Here is a 22,489-nt window from a genome sequence, read left to right as displayed (position 1 = left end):
ACTAGTTTTTAATTGAGCAATTACATCTAATTCCTTACATCTACATAGGAATAATGGGTCAAAGGTTTTTCATTTATTAATACAGTCATACCTCGGTTTAAGTATGCCTCTGTTTGAGTACTTTCAGTTTAAGTACTCCGCGGACCCGTCTGGAATGGATTAATCCACTTTCCATTACTTTTAATGGGAAAGTTCGCTTCAGGTTAAGTACGCTTCAGGTTAAGTACGGACTTCCGGAACCAATTACACTCATACCTCGGGTTAAGCATGCTTCAGGTTGAATACTCTGTGGACCCGTCTGGAACAGATTAATCCACTTTCCATTACTTTCAATGGGAAAGTTCGCTTCAGGTTAAGTACGCTTCAGGTTAAGTACAGGCTTCCAGAACCAATTGTGTTTGTAAACCGAGGTACCACTGTATAAGCAATGAATTAACACAATACTACAGCGCTTGTTCATACTTTTAGTTCTGGAGTCGGCGAGAAGGACCGTAGCTCGGTGGTAGAGCTTCTGCTTTGCATGAAGAAGGTCCCAGGTTCAGTCCTGGGTGTCCCCAGGAAAGCCTGGCAGGGGCCCCTGCCTGAAACCCAGGAGAACCACAGCCACTCAGTGTAAACAGCACTGAGCCAAACAGACCAACAGTTTGACTCAGTGTTAGACAGCTTCTTATGTTCCCATGCTCCCTTTAATTTTTATATGGGGAAATGTTTATATGAGGACAGCTAGCATTTCTTCTGACATGGCATGTTTTCAGTTTTCTTATGGGAATCATTCCCTTAAGACAACCGTATGGTGCAGCCCTGATGCACAGGTTTTACCACTGCCGAAATGTACATGTTAATCAACTCCTGGCAGCAACAGAAAGCCCCGACCTAATTTGTGGCCACATTTTGACTGAAGTGAGAATACTTGGTAGCCCTCCCCACCCCCAGCCACTTCCAGATTGAAGGTAAAGGAAGCTACCAATTAATGTATAACTCTCTAAAGCATAAGCTTTTGAGATGAAATGTCCCCATAGGTCTGACCCCAACACCATTGGCCAAATTGGGCTGTGAATAACAAACCGGCATTCATTCTGTACATTGTTTGCGCAAAGAGAATGAGTTCACAGACGGACGTCTGTCAAATGTAATAGCTTTAAATTAGGCCTTCATATTTAGATGGTCCCCGTTGGGTCTTTAAAATAACAGTTTGAATGCATTGGACACTGACTGTTCGCAGGTGATCAGAAGCGCTTCTAAAAAACAGGTGGCCAACTTGCAGCTTCTATGTCAGACATGAGCTGCATATTTGAAGAGTTCTAAAATTGTAGCATGCCTCTTACACGGCGAGACCTTTCCTCCAGCAAGCAATGGCTGTCATTCTGATGTCTTTGCACACTTAAGTGGTATATGAGTCTGCCTGTGTGCCAGTCAGCGGGAGGTAAGGATTAAAATCTAACCTCACAAATGTAGAATGCGTTGACATGCAGCCTCCAAGCTATAAATTAGCCCCTTCCTTCCCCCTGACGTACAGAATCTTTGCTATTCCCTCACTTAAAACTGATTTAAATGACTGTCCAGTGCTGTTTGTCAACTTGACGTCTGTTTTAGATGAGGCATTGCTTGCTTTTAAATCTGACACTCACACTTCTTCCCTGAGCGTCCTGCTCTTATAGCTTCTACTCTCCTGGCACCCCAGTTCTGGAGAAAACATCAGAGGCAGAAGTGCTGCTTGGCCCTGCTACCTAGGCAGGAATTCAGAAGCCTTGCTAGATGCATCACCCCATTTTCCTTTGCTAGAATGTGTGAAAATGCTTTTCTATGCATGAATATTAACAGGCACAGAAAGTATGCTCTGCGGCGCCACTCCGTATTGCCTTATATGGTTGACGCGTCTCATCAGACGGTTTCTCGCTCCAGCTAAAATTAACAGCGGGTGTTCCAAACGTTTTGCGTGTGGTGCCATTTGGCACGTAAGGGGTTAATCAATTAATCACATTGTTAAAAATATCTATGTTAATATAGCAGAAAATATTCAGGTTTGAAGATTAAGATTTTTCATATTCACTGGAATCTGAGGGTAGTTGTGGTCTTATCAATACTATTGAGCAAGTTGTAAGCCTACTCGGTTTTTATTTGCTTCAGTTCAGCGGAATTTAAGTGCGTATAATTGCATGCAAGATTATCACCATGTTCGCAATATGGTTCATTTTTTTTATTTTTTATTTTGAGGAGAGAAATCTGCAATTTACAGCTTCTTGTCCTTAACTTGTTAGCCTTCTACACTTGAAATAATGGGTAGAACGTTACTCAGAGTATGCCTGTTGGAATTAATAGACCTAAGTTACTCATGTTCATTAATTTCAATGGGTCTACTCTGAGTAGGCCGAGCGTTGAATTCCACCCATCTTTCAGAATTCCATATAAATAGAGAATAGCTCCTATAGTTTATCTTGCATTTTGGGTTAGTGCTGGGCATGCTACAATGTCTGACCAAATTTTATTTTCAATTTAATTCAAGTAGCTGCACCGGCCAGTTTTATAGCCTCAGCTATGAAGAGCCAATATTTTATAAGGACAATTGCATATCAGAAGAATACAGCCGATTAGAGTCCATGTCTTGGTTTGTACTTTCTCAGAGAAACTCCTCTTTAATCAGCAGTCCTGAGGGGAGGAGGAGGAAACCCTAGGTGAACCCACAGAGCTGCCTCAAATGCTTCTAATACATTAAAAATTATACCAAGAAACCAGCCAGAAGGGAGCTCCCTCATCCCTCTGTGCACACCTCTGTTACCCCATAACACTTCATAACCATGTGGTGGTTTCAGTAGCTTTAAAGAGGCTATTTTGGAACGCATGTTCTCCTTTCTAGTCTTTCGAGAAGTATCACACTGGCTGCTTCCCCAGCTGTCAAATGAAGAGTATGGGCTAAAGAGTGTCATGCAAGTACAATCTAATACGAGATGCTCCTGAATTTCAGGAATTTGGGACTCACCTGTCCGTGCAGATATTCCCTGCCTTCTCCGCCCTTGTCACGGCTCCCTCTTTGCTGCTTCCCGCAAGGGTCTACGTTGTAGTCAGTACTCGTGCAACTGAACAGCTAACTTAGAATTAGGTCATCGAGAGCCCTCTGCTCCTCTCCCTCAGTCTGTCTCGCTTTCCCCTTCTCGCTCTCTTAATCTCTCTCTTGCCCTCTCCCTTTCATAAGGTGAAAGCTTGTCAGAGAGCTGTTAGCCTGTAATAAATCCAAATGATTTTTTTTATTGGAAACTTATGGCATCTGCGATGTAGCCACTATACTATTCCAGTACATGCCAGAGACGGCGCTGCACAAATTTGAGATTAACTCTAATTCTTTGGCATTTCATAAATCAATTCTGAAGCGTTAATTTTCGGCGGATCTGATTTCCTCTTCAAACTGAAACCTTCAAAGCTCCCCCCTCCTGGTAAAACCTTTAAATATTTCCATGAGGGGCACAACAGTGTTTGTATACAGCGGTGAAACGTCCACATTTTCAGAAGTGGTGAGCACTCACAATTTTATCTGAACCAATAGCTAAGCACTTTCTGGGTTTTTTCTTTTCTTTTTTAAAACCTTAATTGTGGTTATTAATCTTAGAAAACCAGTTAGAACAATTAATGTTCTTATTATATACATTGGTTGAAATCCAGCCATTCTCAGAGTAGACCCACTGAAATCAAGAGAAGAGCAGCTTCTTGTGATTCTTATAATTCTATACTTTGCCTTGATCCTTCTGTGCCAGTGTGGTGTAGTGGTTAGAGTGTCAGAAGAGGACTTGGGAGACCAGGGTTCATATCCCCACTCATACATGAAGTTCACTGGGTGACCCTGGGCCAGCCATTGCCTCTCAGCCTAGCCCACCTCATAGGGTTGTTGTGAAGATTGAATGAGGATGGGGAGAGCCATACATGCCATCTTAAGTTCCTAGAAGGATAAGGTGGAATATAAATACAAAAAAACCCCAATAACATAGAAGTCTCTTATGGCTTTTCCGATCACCTGAATAAAGTGACTGGATTTGCAAAAGGCAACACTTGTCCCTCCACTGACATGAATGGAGTAGCCTGTATTTGCAATAGATCTCTCTGTATGTGCATCTCAACACTGAGGTGCCAAAGTTTCTTAGTCTTTCAGATATCATCTGGCCTGGATCTTTAGGATAAGGATGTGATATAAACTGAAAATAAAATGTGTTTGCTTCAAGATGTTTTCTATAAATGTTATAGTGAGTGTAAAGAAAACAACAACAACAACAACAAAACCTGCTGATTGCCGACATTAAACAAATGCTGACAATCCCAAAAAAGTTTTGCGAACACCTTAAAATAGAATTATCTGTCTCCCTGCTTTCCAAAGCAAAAAAAGAAGAAGAGTAAATGCAGGTAATCACATGCAGGTGACTGTCGGCATTATTCACCACATCTCTGAGTTTTCAGACGTTCATAAATTTTGCTGAGATTGTTATCTGTGAAACGCTGTTACAAAATTTCAAACATCCCTTGTAACAAATCACTAGGGAAATGACAATACACAGCAAAGCAGGCGTACATGTACTCCATACTGCTTCATAGCAGCCAGGTTGTTATAGAATACACATACAACTTTTATGAACATTTAGCTAACTACCTTAGAATTGCTGTTATCAAAACATATGCCTGAAAGGTATAGCAATTACTCTCCATTACCCCATATAAACACTACTTATTGCTTTTCTTTCTGTAAGCATTAGTAACGGTGTAAATGAAGGGAAATCAATTTGCCTACTCCACTACCCCAACTCCAGGCTAGTTTAGGGTTGACATATTTCAAAAAGTGAAAGCCTGGACACAAAAGTTGTTTAGCTATTTTTAAGGAAATTCACCAAAAAGGTGAATTTCCCCAGATATTTTTACCGATTTTTGGAAATTCTGCTCAGATGCTATTTCCGATGGACAAATCCCAGATATGTTCATGAAATCCTGGACGTTGGCAGCCCTTGGCTAGTTCCATAGCCTTTCTTTGGGGCCACAATCAGCACCTGGCAACCTGGCGGCAGCTGGGGCCCAAGTGCCTTGGCAGGACCCATCAGTGTTGAGGCATACTCTGCCCACTACTCCCACATTCACTGCCAAACAGGATTTCACCAATCTCCCCCCTCTCCTCTAGGGGCTTACCTAGTGGTGGGTTTACTGTGAGACTAAAACACCCCCTGAGCTGCACTTGGCTGTTTCCCAAATAGCAATGCTACAAAGCACTCAATGTATTTGCTGCTTGGCTCTCACCACTGGGAAAGGAGTGGGGAAGACCCACTTATCCTTGGTTTGGGTCCTGTCTCTTTGAAATGCATCGCTAGCAGTAATGGTTGAAGAGGCCACCAAAACCCTTAATTGTGTGAAGTTGAAAGTCTGCTATTTAGATGGGTAATTTGGTCCTTTGGCTTAGAACACCGAACTTCTCCATGTGGCATAATTTACATCAGTGTAGCTGTGGTAGCCTCTACCATGTTAGAAGCATACCAAGCAACTGGAACCTGATAGCATTTTATCATGTTTCTATATCATAAATCTACAAACCTCTCCAAAAATCAAAATGTTCAAAGCACACAAGTGTGAATGATCTAACTGTTGACTAAAAACGGTACAGTGGTTCATTTTGGGCTCCACTGAAGGGGCTCCATTGCTTCCGCACAGCGGTTTAACACCACATATTCAATCTAAACAATACAAGCCTTCTTGTCCAAGTCACTTGAAATTGCCCCCTCTGGGTTGTGCATCTTAATGGGCTGATGACTCCACAGTAACGGTCCTTGACATCACACGTGTTTTGAAGAACTAATTGTACACGGCTATTTCTGTTTGTTCTGGATTTGGGGAAACAGTGGCACTACCGATTCCAAAAGGATACATGACAACACCTGGAAGCAGTAAAATGCTTCATAAAAGCAATTTGAAACCATATCCTTTACTTTTACTGTGCCTTTTTGCCTTATTGGTAGAGTACAAAGCAAATTTGTCTCCATCCAGAGTTGGCATCTCTCAGAATGGCAGTAGAGCATTTCTTTGCATAGAAATTAATTTTGCCAGAAATGTATCCAAAGAGAATGTTGTTGCCCGGAAAGTAGGATTTCACCATCAAATACCATTTCCCACAAGAAAGAACTTGTGTGATCTTTAAATGCAAGACCTGCTAGCACTTAAGTTTAATTTTGTCACCTTCTGTGATCAGCTATAAATAGTAGAGCTAGAGCTGTCTGAGATAACTCTTGCTTGCACCAGCATCCTCTTGGCTGCTGCCCTGGCCAAGGCACTCGCAATTCTCACACAACCAAATCCAGACCTTGTGCAAGCTCTCTTAGGGTGTGTCTAGGCCAACAGCATTTCACACAATCTGGTGTGTGAAATTGCATGATGGGGGCAATGCAGGTCTCACCACATGGTCAGGTCTGCCCCCATTTAGCACTCCCCATTTAGAGATACAAACCTATTCTATAGAGTTGTTTTGTACTGTCCCTCCCCTTAGCCTTGCCTTGTTCTTCTTCCTTTCTTAGAATCTTTTTCTATGTGTATATTTCAAAAGTGAATTCAGTATTTATTCAGGCGTGGGGGAAATTATGTGCTAGCCTGAATATCTAGGGAAAGGAACCATACAGAGATTTGATTCTGGGACAGAGCAGGTCAACACTGAAATGAAATGTCAACAGGGTACACGGAAAAGCGATTTGGCAGGTCTGACACTCAATCCCTCCTTCCTCATGCACTTCTCAGAGATTCTTTTCTGAGGCCTGTGGTTCCTTTAGCTGATCTGCCCCGACTGTCTCAGCTTCTCTGCATCCTACTGGCAGTGGGACTGCGGCAGAAGCAGCACTATGTAGAAATGGCATTTTGCCTAAGGGACAGAGCAGTATAAATCCCTGCTAAACTGTAGCACTTCCTCAAAGTGTGTATGTGTGTATGTATGTATGTGTATGTGTAGATATATAGATATAAGATTTATATACTGCCCTTCATCAAATATCTCAGGGCTGTTCACTGGCCCATACTTTCTGGTTGCAAACCCAACTCCCACCTTTCAGACTGAAAATATGCCCAACTTCACTTCCAACTTATTTTTCTATATGTCTGTTAAAATATTGATATCCCACATTTTTTAACCAAAAGGTTTACAGTATTTTTTTAATTTTTTTATCAAAGCAGAACCCTATATACATATATTGTATTAGCAGCCTTGACCGCATTGCTCAGGAATTCTAAGAAACAAATGGATCAGTGCAATTTTGAAATCGGTGGTTAATCAATGTAGTCCTAAAAGTTACAATCCACCATCTTGATTCCAAAGACTGCCCAGGTTTATCTAAACATACATGAAAATCTTCAGCTTGATCTCAGGCACCATCATGAATTTTTTGGGTGTGCGTGTGTGTAAAAATCAGTATAATTTTGACAGATGCAGTCTGCTGTCTTGAATCATTTTTATTCAAACATAGATGAAAAACTGCTGCTTGATCTCAGGAACCAGGGAGAATGCAGCAGGTGAGGACTCTGAGCCCAGGGTGGAACCTAGTGGGCTGTTATTCCATCAACCCATACCAGTCCAATCCCTAGCCACAACACTGCCTCCTGTGTACCCGGAATCTTGTTCCATTCAGCTCCCACAAGTAAGCATCCCCCTCGAAAGGAGGTGCCAAGGCCAACTTCAAGCTGGCACTCTCTCCTCCTCTGCCATCTAGGACATGGGAGACACTACTGCTGGCATGAACAGACAACACAGAGAAACAAGGAGTTCCTGTTTGCTTCCTCAGACCAAATATACACCCCGCTGGCTGCACTAAAGCCATACCTGCTCCATTCCATTATAACAGGGTTCCAGGGACGTATCAACTGTTGGATAAATGTCTCAGCTTGTGTAGCCATGCCCTGCCCCTGTTGCGCCTTTGACTCTTGCTTTGCTTATGTACTGTACTGATTAGAGCAGGGGTCAGCAAACTTTTTCAGCAGGGGGCTGGTCCACTGTCCCTCAGACCTTGTGGGGGGCCGGACTATATTTTGAAAAAATATATGAATGAATTCATATGCCCCACAAATAACCCAGAGATGCGTTTTAAATAAAAGGACATATTCTACTTATGTAAAAACATGCTGATTCCCGGACTGTCCACAGGTCGGATTTAGAAGATTAGGCCGCATCCGGCCCCCGGGCCTTAGTTTGGGAACCCCTGGATTAATGTTTTTGGTAGAAACCGTAATCTGAGTTCAGGCTCTTCACGCAGTGTGAAACAGGGCAACAACCGAGCTATGGTCCTTCCAGTACTAAATGGAGAGGCAGTATGGTGTAGTGGAAACAAGAGTGTTGGACACGGACCAGAGAAACTTGTGCTTGAATCCTTGCTTGGCCAGGAACCTCACTGGGTCATCCTGGCCAAGACAAAGACATTCTTCCTTTCCTTCTCAGCCTAAACTACTTCATATGATTCTCATGAGGTGAAAAGAGGATAATTGCCGTGAATGCTATCTTGTATCCTTGAAGGAAGGGTGGAATATAAATGTGACTACTAATTATTATTGTTGTGACTAAACACCATCATTATCTTAATCTGTTTTCAATGTTAATATGCTTATTATTCCTATTTTGGCTATTTGGAACTGTTATTATGCTGCCAATTTTTATCTTTATTATAGTAAGTTATATTTATAAATTGGCTTCTTATTTTGATGAACTCCCTGGCATCAATCTGGAATGGAGAATAGAAAGCAGACTTTATTTGGAGATGGGTTAACAAATCAACAAGGGATCTCCATCTCTAAGGCTGCATTCACAGGCCAGTTCATTCTGTTTTCCTGATGTTTCCCGAACTGTTACTTTCCACATTATATCTGATATTTCACATGATGTAAAAGCCACTTCCAGAAATCCAGCAAAATATAGAGCAAGTTCAGCACTCATTTCTGTGATATTTGCTATTTTTAAAAATCCGTTTGCTTTCCCGGAAATCCGGAAAATTGTGGGAGTTTTGTGTAGGGCTGTGTGCACTGGATCCTTTCGGAAAACCATTTGTGTAGCATCACACACACCAGGATTGCCCCCTTCCCTCAACAGCTGTCGAGGGTAGGCAGCAACCCCAATTTCTAACATTCCTTTTACACTGTAGTACCTTCTGCTGTGAACAAGAGTGAGTGCAACACGACAGTATATAGGTACTGAAGTGTGAAAGGAATGTCAGAAATAGCTAAAGCTAACAAAACGAGTGCAATCTAAGCACACCGAGGCTTGTGCAGTCACATAGTTGTAAACCATTTTGAACACTGAGGTCACTGACACGGAAAACAATATTTCGCCACAGTAGAAGATGGTGCCATCATATAATGCTAATACGTTATCGGCGGATCACAGATTTAATTTAATCTGACATCGACTATGACAAGTTCAACAAATAGATCCTGAAGTCCAATAGTAGCACCTCAGTTAAATTCTTCTTCCACCTCATTTAAGGCTCATGCAGAGATGTCCTCATGATTCTGCGAAGGAAAATGTCGTGCCTTCGCCTTCCTTCAGCTCCCCAGTCAAACAAGCCCTTTCAGCCGCTTCACTGCCCAGTTTGCAGATCAGAACTGGAATGGTTCCGTGACTCTGGGAAACGATATTTACAGCAGTTTGCAGCTTCAAGGACACACCTCCAGTAGTATCATGCGGCAGCACAGAACAGAGCACAGGTGGCTCCGTATTTCCATCAGGGCCGACGACAATGGAATCCACAAGCCTAGCGCCTGTTCCAGAATAAACACATGGTTCAGAATTGCTACTAGAAGGATATATGTCTCAAAACACAACATGAAAAAGTCAACCCCAAAGCATGAAGACATTGCAACAATGGAAACTGTTAGTTTAATCCAAGTGTTTGCCATTTCCCTGTGCCAAAGGAGGAAGCCTGGATGACATAATAGTTAGGAAGATCACACAGAAATTTGGAGGTCCAAACTGCCCCTCCTCAAGCTTTCTTTAATGACTCTGCGTGTCACTTAAGGTACCATCTTGTTACTCTATAAGGGCATGATGGTACTCTCTAAAGTCACACATCTGTCTAAAGACATGTGCAAACATGGTGCATGGAGAGCAACACTAATCTATGAGAGTCAATAGCTGTGTTCAGACATGAACCTGAACATGTGAAGTTTAAATGTGGAGATAATGAGGGCAGAAGCATGAACACAAGCTTCGCCCTCAACATCTTCATGTCTGTCTCCTGTGCTGAAGGGGAAAACGTCTGCAGGGGATTTTTACTTATGCTCACTTGAATGCATCCCTGTTTTATCAGGATATATGATCATGCGGAGAGGATTCTATTCTTGTTCAAGCAAACATGAGTAAAAACCCCTTTCTGTCAGGGGCTGGGCAGAGGAGGAGGAATGGTGGAGACTGCTTCCCCTTCCTGACCCTTCCAGGGAGGAGGAAGAGGAAGACAGTATAGATTTAGAACAGTGGTTTGCGGAAGGTCAAAGATCAGAGGCAGATGAGGGGGAAAGTTGGGAAATAATGGGAGAGAAGGAGAAGGCAGAGCCGGAGCAGCAGCTGGCTGACACATTGTCACTAGAAAGCATTCCAGACCCACCATTTCCCGGAACCCGGCAGGCCTTAAAAGTAGGAGAGCAAAGAACTTGAAGAGAGACCAGCATGAAGAACTAGTGATTGAACTGTGCAATTTGTAATAAGCATAACCATAATTATTAATGCAGTCTTGTCTTGAAGTATTTATGTTCTACATATATCTTTCAGCAGATTTGACATGCTATTTCCGAGCATAGGCATGTAGAAGGGTTGTGAGAAAAAGGGTATTTTCTGTGGTGTTTTGAAAGGGCAGTGGGAATATTAAAGTAGAATTCAGGAAACATACATAATAGGCACCCCCACACCACCATGGTCTGTCATTAATTCAATGGCTTTCAAAATAGGAGGTGCAGATAGGTTCCTAAGATCTCGGAATTGGTAAGGATGAGCCTAAAATTCTCCCTTTGTCTTGAAAGGAGCAATTGATGGGGAGACAACACTTAATCCTATCTACTTTGTGACTGCTGCTACCATTTCTCTCTTCTGCTATCCTAGCTCCCCATTTTATGCCTTGTTTTGATCCTAGCTAATCAGGTTTCACATACTAGACAAAAGTCTACGTAGCTAATCACATTTTATAGTGTGCAGACAACTCCAGGGGTAAATGAAATTTAAGTGAAAGCAGTACAAGTTGCATGGATCATTCCAGCCAAGTGGAGATCACTCTAACAATCAAACATTTTTTCAGCAACTCTTTTAAATGTCGCCCAAAATTTGGATTGTTGAACCTTTTGGTTCCTCCCCAGTGATTGGCAAAGTCATCTAGGATTCCCCCTGCAGCTACAATGTGAGAAACATACATTGCTTCTCAGTAAGAGTCATGAATGAAGAGCATGTCAAATCTGCTGAAAGATATATGTAGAACATAAATACTTCAAGACAAGACTGCATGAATCATTATGGTTATGCTTATTACAAATTGCATAGTTCAATCACTAGTTCTTCCCGCTGGTCTGGATACTGGCTGGATTTGTCCTTCTTGCCAATACTTCACACCTGTGCAAAATAAATTGTCCTATTTTATACATGTGTATTCTGTACCTGGGGTATCAGGTGGACAGCTGTAAATTCCACGGACATCTGTGAGAAACACAACTCGCCTAGGAGAGAATTTCTTAGCGAGAACCTGCAAGAGGAAAAATTGAAAAGGACCACGTAAATCTGCTTTATGCTGAGTCAGGTCTATCTAGCTCTGTTAGATTCTGCTCTCACTGGCAGCATCTCTCAGTAACTCAAAAAGTGGCCTTTCTCCGTCCTAAGATGACAGAGAGGAAACTAGGGACCTTCTGTATTCAAAGCATGTGATCTACCATGAAACTATGGTTCTGCTCTAATTGTGCAACTTAAAATCTGAGGGCCACATCTTATATTAACCTTGTATCTAAAAATGCAGTAAACATATTATGAGAATTTGTCTACTTCAGGGGGAGAGAGAGAATAAAAACAGCAAAACCTCCCTGCAGCTTAGACAATAATTTCCTTAAAACTATTTGCTGATGTTCATACAAAATATTTATGCACAGTTACAAAAGTGACATGGAAAATTATATACAACTTGTAGAATGTAAATGATCAGTTTAGAGGAGCTTATTAATGGAAACAAGAAAGAGACTTATAGCACATTAAAGACTAACCAATGTATTATGACATAGGTTTTGGAGGACCATATTTTGCTGAATTTAGTGCAGTGGACCATGGTTCATAGAAGCTTATGTCATAATAAATTTAAATGTAATTTTGCATACTATGCACATCTGTATTCTCCCAAGGCAATGCATTTGTATGTTATTTTCACATATATGGACTTTTTTGGTATATGTTATCTTAGCAATGCATTTTTGTACACATTCTTTGGCTGAATAACTGCATTGCAAAATTCAGAGAAGTACAAATTTCAGAGGATGGCTGTGTTTCGGTTTCAATATGGTTTTGGAAAGTGATAGGTTCACCATTAGAAGCAAATTGAATCAAATTCTTCCCCATCCCTAGCTGCCAGCTGAACTACCTGCCAAAGATGGGAATGACCTATTAAGGATAAACACACCGTGCTATTTATTGGCATGCATGAAACTGAACTCATCTCTCACCTCAATGATTTTATCTCCAGATAAGATGCAGCAGTGCTGCTCCGAGTCCAGAGCACAATCACCATGTAAAACTGGGATATAGCCCGAGTCTAAAACATCCTTCACTGTATCGATACCAGCCTGGATGACATTCTTGCCTGATGTTTTCCAGGTTCCAAAAGGCTGTGGGAGGAAGACAACAAAGGCAAACAATGCTGCTTGTCTCGCTCATTCAAGACAGCCATTTTGCAATGCCAATACTGCTGACTACTTATGAATTAAGGAATATGAAAACTTGCTAATTAAGGCCACAAGTTAATGTACTTTGGGGTGGTACACAATGGCTTGTGAAACAGAAATTGGCTTAGAAATTCTGCCCTGTTGTTCAAGAACAAATTGGTACACTTCTGTCATGTTGTGTGTGTGGCACACGAAAGTCAGAAAGGACTTGCTTCCTCTTGTTTTTCAGAACAGTAGCTGTATTTGTCTATTGCACTAAATATATCTGCATAATTACTCAAGAGAAACCTCACCAAACCCAGAAGTATAGGGATGCATAGGGTTGGGAATTCTAACAGGAGGTAGCTATCGTTAAAACTGAAGCAGGGCAGTGTTTATTCCAGATTGATTGATTGATTAATTTCAAACACGTTTACCTCTGGCTCCAAAAGGCACCTCTCAACAGGTTAGGCTGAGAGAATTCACCTCTGGACCATTCCCCCGCCCCACTCTTGCCCTAGAAAAACAGTATAACCTAAAAAAGGAGAAACAACAGGTGCCCTTACCGAAATGCCCACAGCTGGAATTCCATGGCTTACCAGTTCTTCCGTCACCAGATGGTTAAGCTGTGAGAAGCAAAAGAGTGACTTTGAAACCCCAAAAGCTTTCCTATCTCAGTTTCCTGTACTCGGTTTACAAAACGAGTTCTTGGATAACAAAGGCTGGACCGGGCAAGGAGGTGGTGGCAGCGGTGGGAAGCAGGAAAGCAAAAAGTATGTTTCTTAGGCCTTGCTTCAGATCCTTCACACAGAACCCCGTATCACCTTACCTGGTATGCAGTGCTGTTCTTAAACTGTTCTCACACCTGGACATGCAGGAGATTGTTCTAATAGCCAATAGCAGGGATATCCAATAACTGTGGATATCCTGGTATTAATTTAGCGTTTTCTTTTCTTTGAGCACAAAGGACGTTTTTTTGGCACCAATGACATCCCATACTTTTTCTAAGTGTGTCAAAAGGCAAAAACACTACAGTAATTAGGCACACATTCACAATGCATTGGGGAGAGGGGTTTGCATCTAGATTTCTGAGCTAGAGGGGCACATCACAGCATTGCTCTGATTCTATGGCAGGTCTGTGGGACCCCCTGCCCCTGTCCAGAATTGGCACCAACAACCACAGTGCTTCAGGACCTATGTTTGGATGCTCTCGATTCCAACACAATTAGAATTGCCTTTTGTTACATTACATATCAAAGAAACCACAGAATGCCTACAGACCATATAACACCAGTCCTGAAAGACCTACATTGGCTCCCAGTAGATTTCCGAGCGCAATTCAAAGTGTTGGTGCTGACCTTTTAAGCCCTAAACGGCCTCGGTCCAGTATACCTGAAGGGGCGTCTCCACCCCCATCGTTCTGCCTGGACACTGAGGTCCAGCGCCGAGGGCCTTCTGGCGGTTCCCTCACTGTGAGAAGCAAAGCTACAGGGAACCAGGCAGAGGGCTTTCTCAGTAGTGGGCACCCACCCTGTGGAATGCCCTCCCATCAGATGTCAAAGAGATAAACAACTACCTGACATTTAGAAAACATCTGAAGGCAGCCCTGTTTAGGGAAGTTTTTAATGTGTAACATTTTAATGTATTTTAATCTTTGTTGGAAGCCGCCCAGGCAAGTTTCAGGGAAGCGGGGAGCTTGTTCTCTAGCCTTTGTCTGAAAGTAAATAGACCTCAAGATGGCTTAGAGATCTCTGATATCTTGCACACATGCGAAGCCAATTTGGGGCTTGGATGGATGAGGTTTCAGGCCCTGCTCTTTAATGCCATCTTGAATGTAATGTAACCATTTATGGCACAGGAGGAGTCATGCCAGGTACAGGCATAAGATTCCCCTGGAATGTTTGTCTGAGGCTGGACAGTGAGCAATTGCCCCAGGCTGCAGACACCTTGGACTCCAGTCAAAGTAGCATCACTGCTATGATATGATGCAATGGTTCCGAATAGAGTTATCATTCAGCACCACCCTTGACAACTTTTCCTGCCTGTTGGAGCTGGAAATGTGTTTGTTTTTGCAGTCCAAAAAGGGGCAATGCTGAAACTCTGCACAGAACCAGGATTAGTGGAATCTGCTAAATTTCAGTGTTCCTTCTCCATTATTTGAGGGTAAGGGACAAAGTACTTTGCAAGCAGGGAAGGGGAATTCTATCCATTTTCATTTCTTTCCATTTCTCAGTTTTCCAGTCTTAAGTTCAGTTTCCCACATTTTCACTTCAGTTTGTGATTATTATTATTATTTATTATTATTATTATTATTTTAAGTCTTCATGAAAATTCATTAGCATTGTGGTATAAATTTCTCACAATATACACATTTTTGTATGCAGTTTTGCCCCAAAACACATTTTTGTAGAGCAATTTCCGCTAATATAATGCATTTTTGTATGCCATTTTCACTAATGCATTCATTTTTATGCACATTTTACCCTAACAGATGCAATTTTGTAAGCATCTTTTCATTGCAGAATTGTACTGCAAAATTTGGAGAAGTGCAAATTTTGAAGGATGGCTATGTTTTTATTTGAATATTGATTTGGAAAGTGTGAATTGATTAGGTTCACCATGAATGAATCCCCATCATAATTTGTATGTAGTATTAAAGTGACCTTTGTAAGTCCTGGACAGTGAGTTGTACAACACTACTATTTGTTTTTTGAACATTAATCTCCTTTAACTGCACAAACCTAAAATACCAAGATGTGTGTGAATCCCACCTGCAAAATACAGGAGGCACCCTCAGAGAAGTGGCTTGGTATCATTATTACTCTCCATGCATTTGAAAGGCAGGAACACACTGGAAGGGATGAACTTGCACCACAAAGGCGTAATATGGTAGGAATTGCTTCTGAATAATAATAATAATAATAATAATAATAATAATAATATTTATACCCCGCCCTTCCCAGTCAAGACCGGGCTCAGGGCAGCTAACAACAAGAATATCAAAGCAAGCATAAAAGAAACAATTCAATTAAAATACAGATTAAATACAATGTTAAAATTCAATTTGAAAATTAGGAATCTACAAGTGCAACCTCATATAAATATCTGTAGGATAAAGCCTTAGGGGAGGGTAACACTGGGGTCATACTGAGTCAGTCCAAAGGCCAAGCGGAACAGCTCCGTCTTGCAGGCCCTATGAAAAGATGACAACTCCCGCTGAGCCCTAGTCTCCTGAGAGAGAGCGTTCCACCAGGTCGGGGCTAATACTGAGAAGGCCCTGGTACTGGTCGAGGCCAGTCTAACCACCTTGTGACTCGGGATCTCCAGTATGTTATTATTTGTGGACCTTAATGTCCTCTGCGGGACATACCGGGAGAGGCGGTCCTGTAGGTACAAGGGTCCTAAGCCACATAAGGCTTTAAAGGTCAAAACCAGCAGGCTGGCTTGAATTTGCAATCCACAGGTCATAGAGCTGAGCTCAAATTAGCCCAAGAAGGGAACAACAGATCAACTTTGCAGTAAAGTCATAGACTCCCCATTAGCACAGAGTTTCAGATTCAGATTTCTCTTAGTTTAAGCCCACTTTGATCCAGAGAGCAGTGGGCTATTAACAGAACAGTGGGAGAACAGGTAGATTTCACCCTCTGTTGTTCCTTGTAAGAGATTAGTAGAAAAGTTTGGGAGAAGAGAGCAAGAGCTGTTTATCTCTATAAACCACCATGAATGAGAAGATCTGTTCTGCATTAAAGAAACTAGCTATCAGCCATGTGCACGATACTCTGGTTTCTCTTCAGATCGCAATCAGCTATGTGCACCGAATGTTGAAACATACTCCTAGCAGCACATTTGACAGCAACTGATTTCATTTGCTTTGTGAAATCTTATCTCGTTTAACAACTTGACTACCACACAATCTCGTCTCTCGTCCATTTGCCTCAGGGCCCCAGCAGGAGCTGCAGCATAGCACAGGGGTGGACAGGCGATCTGAGAACATTTACAAGGCTGCTGAATGAAGCTGTTGGATACCGGTTGCAGATTACCTTGGTGACAGAAAGCCTGGTCAGACACAGCCCACATCTCAAATTGTCATCGTCAGCTGATCTTGCTGATGTCCCCGAGGCAATGCCGTGTTCCTTTGCTTGGAAATGGCCAAAGGAGCTGGAATAAAAAAGATAGAACGATGTTTCATCTATGAGGCTACTGGACGGCTAAATGTATAGTCTGCTCCTCCAAGGCACTCAGAGAATAAGGAAAGGTCTTGCTCCATGAGGGAAGAAACTGAATGAATGAAAGGCATGCTCAAACTCGTTGTTTATGACAAGTCTCTGCTGATCTGAGGCACCTGCAATCCTTTCTCATTCACTTTTGTCAGAAACTATGAAATGTAGCTGAAGTGTGTGACTCATCTATGTGTAGGATTAAATGTCTTGAAAGGTAGGTAAAGGTAAAGGACCCCTGGATAGTTAAGTCCAGTCAAATGTGACTATGGGGTTGCAGCGCTCATCTCACTTTCAGGCTGAGAGAGCCGGCGTTTGTCTGCAGACAGCTTTCTGGGTCATGTGGCCAGCATGACTAAACTGCTTCTGGCACAACGGAACACCATGACGGAAAACAGAGCGCACGGGAATGCCATTTACCTTCCCGTCACAGCGGTACCTATTTATCTACGGCCTTGGTCCTGTATACCCGAAGGAGCGTCTCCACCCCCATCATTCAGGCCGGACACTGAGATCCAGCACCAAGGGCCTTCTGGGGGTTCCCTCATTGCGAGAAGTGAGGTTACAGGGAACCAGACAGAGGGCCTTCTTGGTAGTGGCACCCGCCCTGTGGAACGCCCTCCCACCAGAGGTCAAGGCAACAAGCAACTATTTTACTTTTAGAAGACAACTGAAGGCGGACTGTTTAGGGAAGTTTTTAATGTTTGATGCTGTACTGTTTTTAATATTCGGTTGTATTTTAATATTTCTGCTGGAAGCTGCCCAGAGTGGCTGGGGAAACCCAGCCAGATGGGTGGGGTATAAATAAAGTATTATTATTATTATTATTATTATTATTATTATTATTATTATTACTACTACTACTTGCACTGGCATGCTTTCAAACTGCTAGGTTGGCAGAAGCTGGGACAGAGCAACGGGAGCTCACCCCGTAGCGGGGATTCAAACCGCCAACCTTCCGATCAGCAAGCCCAAGGGGCTGAGTGGTTTAGACCACAGCGCCACCTGCATCCCACTTAAATGTCTTGAACACCACAGCAAACCCTCAAAAGATACCTAAAATAGTGATGTGAAAGCTTAATCATGTATACCAGGCAGCATCTGAGCCACAGGCAAAACCAATATTTTGTAATCTCATGTCTAATGGCTGTATGAATTGGCTCTTAATCTTTTGCACTGGGCATAGTTTACTGTTATTTGTCCCAATAGGCACTGTCATAACTATGTAAGCAGTCATCGCAGCACAACAATACAAATTCCAGAGAGAGAGAGAGAAGGCCATGATTAGGGATGGATGAGAAATACGATTTAGTTCACATTTAAAGGGCACGGGAGCTCTCACTGCTGCCATGCTACCCTGCTCAACAGCTGTTGGGCGGGAACCTGAATGTACTGCGGTGGGCTCCCCACTTACACACGTTTTATGTGTGTGGGGGGGGGGCCTGGAACGTAAGTGGGGAGTCACCTATATAGCTAAACAGGTACTCTGAACTGACCACTGGAAGACAACCGCGTCTAAGAATCCTGAGCTGACGTATCATTTCAGACTGCTGGTGAATTCAACCTTTTTAATATAAAAGCCTCCCCACATCGAATAAACTAGCAGAGCAAGAAGTAAAATGGGCTAGTATCTCCCTGTTGTGCTAGTATTTTATTTGTAAGGATTTTTTAAAAAACAATAACAACGTGGGAAAACATAAAAATTGCAACTCCTCTTGCAACCTAGAATAATAGATCAGTCCAGTCTGCCACCTTTTAATTACTGGACCACTTTCATTCGTCTCCATATGTAGATCAGGTATGAGCTGAAGTCCTTAGAAAAGCACGTTCAGGCAACACAGTACTACATTGTATTTCATTTTTATTCTCTGCTCCCCCCCGCCCTAAAGTAATAAACAAATGATTTCTTAACTGCTCCAATTGTCAAAAATAAAAAATGCCATTCCTTATACAACATGTTATGTATGGCCTTTTATAGCTGGGAGGGAGAAAGAAAGAATACAACCATAACAGGAAATGATTGTCCACTGTGATTCTTCCGGGAAATATTTAATTCTAATCTAGCCCAAACCTAACTGCAGAATCCGCTCCCATGTGTGAATGTAAAGAAACACTTTCCCTACTACTGTGGTCTAAGAAATCTTAGACTGATAGGAAGAGAAGCTGCTTTACCTTTTGGAGCTTGCCAGGAGACAGCAATTAAGAGTAAAGGGTATCTGGTATGTACATGTAGCTTGGCCTTTTGCCAGTGGAAGCAGTTGACTCAGGCCCGTCCAATTTAATAATAATAAAATAAAGAAAACCCAATCTTAAACACAACCTGGATGAGCTAATTTGCAACCTACTCTGTTGGCCTGAACAACATTCTGACCGCAAGATTAATCCCCGGGGACACAGAAAAAGACAGAAAAATAAGTAGTGTGCAGGGATCTGACAGCAATATACAGTAGTTATGAAGCAGAGTAGAAATTAGGATGGGACAGGTACTAGAAAAGTAATTATTTGTTTGGCAGGGCACAAAGTACAGATGGCTTCAGTAAATGTGTGGAGGCTGTGGTGGATGCTTAAGATGCTGAAGTTGATTAATAGGCCAGGAGGTATAAATCATGAGAAAGACAAAAGAGGAGAATAATGTTGGTCTCCTTTTTGTTGTCCACTTTTAACTTGTGCAAATCCACGCCTTTGAAGTGAAGATAATGGCCAGCAAACAGTTTTCCGCCTTGGGCATTAATGAAGCCCAGCAGGCTCCTGTCAATCTCTTTTATTGGCAGATCAGGTATCCCCAGATGGTCCAAAGGACCGTCTGTGACATGTTTATCTTCATGACAGTGAATGGATAATCTCCCATTCCTTAGGCCAAGTCATGTGCTTTTTAGATTCATTCAGCATATTTCCCCCCCCAGGCATATCTGATTTTACATTCTGCATCCTTGAACTTCCATCTTTTCATCTAGCAACTGTTTTCTACTTTGAGGGGAACACGCCCAATTTGCAGTCCAAATCGCCTATTCCTGATAGGACTAGGAAAGGAAAAGGTGCAAGAATTGCAGAAGGAGGCCCAGCTGATGACACATTTATGTTCAAGTGAGGCCTATCCTGTATCCAGTGAGTCCATGAAAATCTTGGACAGCGCCCTTCAGTCCCTAAGGGGTCTCAAAAAAAGGTTCAGCTCACTCTTCATGAAATGAATCCCCTGCCGCATTGAAAAGGTGCTTCATTTGGATGATGTCATTAGCCACAGGAAGAGATAAAAATGGACAAGAGGCAGCAATTCTCATTCCTCCTCTCCCAGTTTTAAACTCAATCCTCCACATTTCCATATCAGTGTGCACTTTTAAAAAAGTCCTCATGAGAACTCAGCAGCATTTTAGTGTGAAACTTAATGCACACAATTTTGCAAAGCAATTTCCCTAAATATAAAGCATTTTGTATGTTACTCTCATCAATATACGCACAGTTTGGTGTATGCATTTTTGTATACTTTACTTGGCTAGAGAACTGCATTGCAAAATTCGGAGAAGGGCAAATTTCAAAAACATGGGCGTGTTTCAATTTGCACATTGTTTCAGAAAGTGGAAATTAGATAAATTCACCTTTAAGTGCAATCAAATTTTGTCCCCATCCCTACCAACCTGTACTTAGCTCCTCACCCTCAACAGGATTTTGTGCTTATGTTTCATGCTTTTGAAACTGAGGCAACACTAGGGAAGCCTAAATCATGGGCATACCTAAAATAGCCATATGGATCCCCAGGGTTTTTTTCTCTCTCAGCTGTTTATGGTTTTCTTTTAAAACCATAAAGTTTGGACTGGTTTTTAAGGTGTTCTTGAGGCTCCAATACTTTGGCCACCTCATGAGAAGACAAGAGTCCCTGGAAAAGACCCTGATGTTGGGAAAGATGGAGGGCACTAGGAGAAGGGGACGACAGAGGACGAGATGGTTGGACAGAGTTCTCGAAGCTAGGAACATGAGTTTGACCAAACTGCGGGAGGCAGTGCAAGACAGGAGTGCCTGGCGTGCTATGGTCCATGGGGTCACAAGGAGTCGGACACGACTAAACGACTAAACAACAACAACAAAGGTGGAGCATAGCAAGAAGAGACTGCAGTTGTAATAGATTAGGCTTTACTAGGTGCTACACAGCTTTCAGGTCACTCCTAGGGATGCTGTGATGGCCACTGTGGGTACAGGGCGGTATACAAATTTAATTATAATAATAGTAAGTAGGCTGTTCTAGCCCTTCCCCTTCTGTCACACAACTTCTACATACAGCTGGCAAAGCAGACTCCAGCTCTGCAGAGCTGCCAACAAGGCCATAGTTGTTTTTTAGACAATTGTAGATTCCAAACCTCACTATGGCAGAAAGGGGACAAAATAAGGTCCTGCCTGTTTGGTTTTGTGTGTTGTTGTTGTTTTTTAATTAAAAAAAACCCTGTGTAAAACAGATTCTCAAATTTGGTTTAGACTTGATGATAACATGAAGCCACATCAACTTAAGAGACAGAAGTTGCATAGTGTAAAGGCTGCAAAGGGGAAAGTGAGCTCAGAATAGGGGAGGCGCTGACGCAACTCGTCAGCAGAATGCTCAATTCCTAACCCCTGCTGGTATAATCCACAGGGCACTTGGCATTCCTGAGGGAGCAATCCCACAGAAGCTGCCCTTTCACACTGCCAGCAGTAGTATTTGTTTACCGTCAACATCCATACCCTTTCCATGGTGCCAGCTCTAGTAAAAATTCTTTCACTTCAGGCTTTGGGTATATGAACAATTTTTATTGGGAAACATATTGTGACCTGTGAGATCAGGCCCACGACCCGCCGTACATAAACAGAAGTGGAGAAGCCAAGGGTGCGTGTGTTCGACATTGCCAACATCAGAGGTGCTAGTTTCTGTGCACTGGCACTTTTGAAGGGTGAATTGGGTGAACAGTGTAAATTACCCCAATGAATGTTTATCACCTCTTTACATAGTTATTTATAAAAGAGTCTTCAGGCCCTGTAGCTTCTGGTTAATAACTGCTTGGTACATAGTCTTGGGAGTCTTCCTTTCCTAGAAAGGAAACATCAGGAATAATAATAATATCTGGAATTAGTTGTTCAGACTTAGACATGTTCTCTCATTCTTCAGAGAGAAGGTAACAAATTAGGTTACAGGCTGTCACTGACAGACCTCCAAACAACACGGAGGAAAAATGATAAAGGTACATCCCCAAACTGACCTCCTGCTTCTATTATTTCTATAGCAGCATCTGGGATTTTATTATTTCTCTAGCAGTATACTGTCAAGCATCACTGAGCTATTTCTCAAAATGTCTTGTTATCTGATATATGGAATAAAAAGGAAGAATTTTACCAGCACCTTTTGCATTTTCATCTCCCCTTCACAGTATCACCATGGAAATCTA

General features: G+C 42.2%; 2 protein-coding genes across 3 annotated transcripts in view; both read right to left on the bottom strand.

Moving 5' to 3' along the window:
* Positions 1 to 3,321, bottom strand: part of IGFN1 (immunoglobulin like and fibronectin type III domain containing 1) — a 46,359-nt gene extending 43,038 nt beyond the window's left edge. The window contains exon 1 of the mRNA XM_035124254.2: positions 2,978 to 3,321. The gene's annotated coding sequence lies outside the window, so the exon portion shown is untranslated. The remainder of the gene's footprint in view (positions 1 to 2,977) is intronic.
* Positions 3,322 to 7,156: 3,835 nt separating this feature from the next.
* The window catches only part of LOC118089509 (uncharacterized), a 36,596-nt gene continuing 21,263 nt past the window's right edge, over positions 7,157 to 22,489 (bottom strand). The window contains exons 2-6 of one of the 2 annotated variants that reach the window (XM_035124266.2): positions 16,908 to 17,025; positions 13,434 to 13,493; positions 12,670 to 12,831; positions 11,624 to 11,708; positions 7,157 to 9,744 (exon numbers count right to left, since the gene is read on the bottom strand). In XM_035124266.2, the coding sequence (XP_034980157.2) occupies positions 9,488 to 9,744; positions 11,624 to 11,708; positions 12,670 to 12,831; positions 13,434 to 13,493; positions 16,908 to 17,025 (682 nt within the window). In that variant the 3' untranslated portion in view covers positions 7,157 to 9,487. The remainder of the gene's footprint in view (positions 9,745 to 11,623; positions 11,709 to 12,669; positions 12,832 to 13,433; positions 13,494 to 16,907; positions 17,026 to 22,489) is intronic. The other variant, XM_060277177.1, reaches the window with a different exon arrangement.

Source organism: Zootoca vivipara, chromosome 7, assembly GCF_963506605.1.
Source record: "Zootoca vivipara chromosome 7, rZooViv1.1, whole genome shotgun sequence".
Classification (NCBI taxonomy): domain Eukaryota; kingdom Metazoa; phylum Chordata; class Lepidosauria; order Squamata; family Lacertidae; genus Zootoca; species Zootoca vivipara.
Note: the sequence above shows the minus strand (reverse complement) of the source record. Positions and strands in the feature narration are given on the sequence as shown.